General features: G+C 46.0%; 1 protein-coding gene across 1 annotated transcript; it reads right to left on the bottom strand.

Annotated features, from left to right (window-relative positions):
* Nucleotides 1–250: 250 nt before the first annotated feature.
* On the bottom strand, nt 251–2,093 carry LOC119660893 (ubiquitin-fold modifier 1). The gene is made up of 3 exons (XM_038069825.1): nt 1,853–2,093; nt 1,725–1,790; nt 251–545 (listed from the first exon to the last, which is right to left on the bottom strand). Exons 1-3 carry the CDS (start codon nt 1,855–1,857, stop codon nt 353–355), a joined length of 264 nt encoding a protein of 87 aa, XP_037925753.1. The 5' UTR covers nt 1,858–2,093; the 3' UTR covers nt 251–352.
* Between the last annotated feature and the right edge of the window lie 2,043 nt (nt 2,094–4,136).

A 4,136-nucleotide genomic window follows, 5' to 3' on the forward strand; every position in this document is an offset into this window, starting at 1 on the left:
TTGTTGACAAAGTAACGTAGCACGTCATAAAATTCCTCCCTAAAAGTGCGTCCATGGAGAAATGCCTAGTGATTTTCAGGCAGAGATGCCTACATTAGTCTACCTGCCCAATTCGTACGAACATCCTGCTGTTCTGCATCCACTAGTTTAGGAGATAATGAGAGGTTTTAAGGTACAATGAACTCCCAACCTCTAGCATTCCGTGGTAATGCCATTCGGGAACATAAAATAAAGAAATTTACGCAAATAATCGTGTGGAATATAAAATTTACTTTACAAATAAACAAATCGAAAAAATTAGATTTCATGATAAAATACATCTTGAATTTCAGCTATGCATATTCCGATCGACTTAGCCGACCCTATCGCGCGGTATCAAACGCAATTCCGATCCGTGTTTCAAGAAGACATTTCCCGCCGTCTGTTGTGGACTAATTCCGATACCATCGTCTGTGATAATGGCGCTTGTCGCGGGCGGCACTTTGAATTCCTCAGCAGCGAATTTAAGAACGGCCGTGAATGGTGTCGCCTCGGGAACACTCAATCTACTCTCGCAACGAACGAGCAGGGAAACATGGAAGAAAACATTTGAAAAAAAGTTAATGCCATATGAGATCCGAATAATCATAGACAAGTTTCGAGATTTTTTCAAAAGGAATTACAAGAAAGCACGAATCTCTGATTATTCAGAATCTCAATTATACACGGATCTATGTGATCCCTCGCCATATTCAGCTTTGCATGCAAATCTTTCTTGATCCGATTTCCTTTTAAATTCAATAATTTCCCAACAAGAGAAATTAGTAAATCGAAACTTATGCATTGAAACTGTTTATCTTGTGCCTGGAATATATCAAAATCCTCACAATAACGAAACCGTTTGAGCAATTCAATCAAATACTTATTGAACGCTTTACCAACTTGCGAGACTGCAAGGATGCGCAATAGTAAATCATCATATGCCGACTTGGAAGCAATTTCTAGAAGTCTCGGACTGATTGTCGCGGATCTCAAGTGCTGACAAAACCGGTCGCGGATTACTGAACATTCTCGATAGATAGGCGACGACTTACGCTCGTTGACTATTAGCGAAAGTATCTGGAATTCCTTCAGTGATCTGAATTCCAGGAGGCGATCGATTGCGATTCTGATGTGAATGTTTTTCAATTGAAATATCTCATCGACCAGACAGTTTACTTCCCCGCACGGTTCGGCTGGCCTTGCCACGTTTAAGGTTCGGTCACTTAGTGCCACAATTTGTTCACTTGCTAGAAACACATTGAGGTATTCCGTCACGGAAGAAATCACTCCCGTTTTGCTCCTACAGACGCGCAGCACTAGTGTCGCGATATTGGCTACCGGACCATTGCTGTCGCCTAGGATACCGTCGTAAGCTGTCAGCACTTTAGATGAAACGTTACTATCACATTCTAATGCCCTGCGAAGAGCATCCCCTTTGAAGGCTTCCTGGAGGATCGCGAGAATGACCGACGCTTGTAGGACAGCCCAAGTCGATACCGGATCTTCAATGATAGCACCTTCATCCAGGTAGCTTAGCCACGATAGCAGGCGACAGGCGACCTCTTTCGCTTGCCCAATATTCTCTGTAGCTCTAACGATGTCAAGAGCATTAACATAGTCCAACATATTCGCTTGGTATCGCGGCGCGATTTCACAAGTTCATAATTTCTAGTTCATTTGCTTCGACCCTTCCCGACACTTACACCTTAAACGGCAGCTTGGGGTCCGACGTCAACGTGATTTTAAACGTTACTTTCGACGTGCTTACACTAAAAAAAAGACCAAAAGACTCAAAAGGAACTTGCATTACCTTGAAATATACAAAACCCACCTCATGGCTGTTGACGTGTCACAATTATGAATTCAATAAAATTCCGGAGCGTAAAAGTGTGCAGGAGGAATTCACCTATTTCCAACGAGTCCTTTTTATCCCTTATTTGCAGCCTTCCGTATTTACACTTCTCCAGTGGTAAAATCCATTCGAAAACCACCTTGAACACAAAGCGGGGCGAAAAGCGAAACCCACTTCACGTCAACTGCTCCATCGACACAACAAACTCGATGACTACAGTTCAAGGCATTCAAATCGATCTGCCTGCACTCTAACGTGCAGCACACGAAGTCACTCATGTCTGTCAACTCGGCAGCTTTTAGCGTGAGAAATTCCTGAGATGGCAGCGACTAGAGCTTTCTTATAAAATGTAAACAGATGCCAGCACTAGGTCGTGTTTGCGATTAGATAAATCGTTAAACAATTTAAGCGTTTTGTCTGTCGAGTGCGAGCCGTTAATTTGGGATTATGCCAAATCAAAAAGGAACGTGTGTGTGCGTTTGAGGTGGGCAGTGAACTATGGCCAGTCAGAATGTCCACAATATTTCTGCAAGTCTTTCTGCTTTTCGACAGGATAAACTTTCCAGTATGTTTGTTTGGTTCTGACAGGAAGAGTTTGGTCTGACTAGCAGCATTATTTGTCATTATGAGAAACGGTCCGGACATGGGGAAATTTGAAGCCTCTTTTGCTAAGGCATCCGAGATTTCATTTCTCTCGACACCACAATAGGGCGGCCTGGTCTGATTACGCTTCAGGTTAAAGTTGCATAATTCGGCAAGTCCTTACACGACCTCTTCGTGGTGGCCACTGAAAACCGTCTTCGGATGGACCAAGAGTGCGTAGGGCCAGGCTGGGAGTAGGCTCATCGAACTGACGAGGATCTGCTTGTCTGCTGGTCAAGTGTTAAGGGGCAAGCAGATCTGGTGGGGGGATGGACCGAAGCAACAGCCCGGGTATTGTCCTCCCTGCACCGGAGAAGGTGCTAATAGGACCTCAAGCCAAGGTGGAACAGCATGCGCCGAGGGGAGCTTGGTCTTTACTATGCAAACTCTGAATACCTTGGGCACCTTCAGTTCCAAATAAGACCCTTACCATGGTGGGTGGACATTCTCCCTGGACTATTCGTGGAGCAAGACATGGACTCAATTTAAAAAAAAAAACAAAAAAAAAACGACGATAGAAGAAGAGGGGAAGATACCAGGGGCATCATCGGAGGACCAGCTGCTGGCCTTCAGGCAGATAATAATTCTGCTAGCGGCAATCTAGCGCCGGAGATGTGGACCAGTGTTGATTCCAAGCTGTCGGGGATGGTCTTTGAGCATCTCCTGGACACCGAAGGCAAACACGTGGGACTCATCCCTTGCTTTGATTCTTCTCAGGTGGTCCGTGGGTTCCATGTTATAGCTTGCGTGGACCAGTTCTCTACGACCTTTCTCGGTTCGTGCGTCGCCAAGATCAGTGACGCTTGGGAGGGCGTAAAGCTCAAGGCCATCCCTTACGAGGAGATTTCCAGGAGACCGGTTGCTCGCATCTGGCTACCGAAGATCCGCATGGATAAGGACAAGCTCGAACAATTCCTGCGCTTTCAAAACCCCAGGATTGCCATGGACGAATGGAACCTCAGACAAACAGCCAAACTTTACTACTCCGTATAAGCGAAGAGTGCCTGGAGGCACTGAAAAAGGTCGTCTATAAAGTGCGGTTCGGAGTTAGGAATCATCATCATCAACGGCGCAACAACCGGTATCCGTCGGCTCTGTTAGCGCTTCTACCATGCCGGAGTATTATCCCCATTCTCCAACATGACACTTCCTTACGTTTCGCTCTCCGACTTGAGCTCTAGAAGGCCTAGATCAAGGTCGTCCAGTTCCTCCTCTTCTGTGGGCACTTGGTCTACTTCCTTGCTCGGTTCTGCCCTTTCAGTTTCTATGGCTTTCGCAATTCTTTCGGGAAACTCGGTAGGCTTAACACTCGATGTGTCCTTCGAGGTATCCTTCTTTGGTTTCTCTCTGTGCACGTGCACAGGTATGCTACCAACTCTGTGATTGATGAAGCAGTAACGATACTTGACTGCCTCCAGGGATCGGTTGTCTGCTTCGATCGTGAGGGCTTTCCTTCCTCGGTTCTTCTAAAGACTCCAGGCCAATGTTGACCTTGACCTCACTGCTTGACCTTCCAACTTCTCCCTTCTTGGGTGCGGTTACCTAGCTCTCAATGTTACGGAGATGTGCCTCCGGACCAGTTTGTGTACTGTCCGGGGTCCTTCTTGTTTGGTTTTAGTTT

The sequence above is a fragment of the Hermetia illucens genome, chromosome 7, assembly GCF_905115235.1.
Source record: "Hermetia illucens chromosome 7, iHerIll2.2.curated.20191125, whole genome shotgun sequence".
Classification (NCBI taxonomy): domain Eukaryota; kingdom Metazoa; phylum Arthropoda; class Insecta; order Diptera; family Stratiomyidae; genus Hermetia; species Hermetia illucens.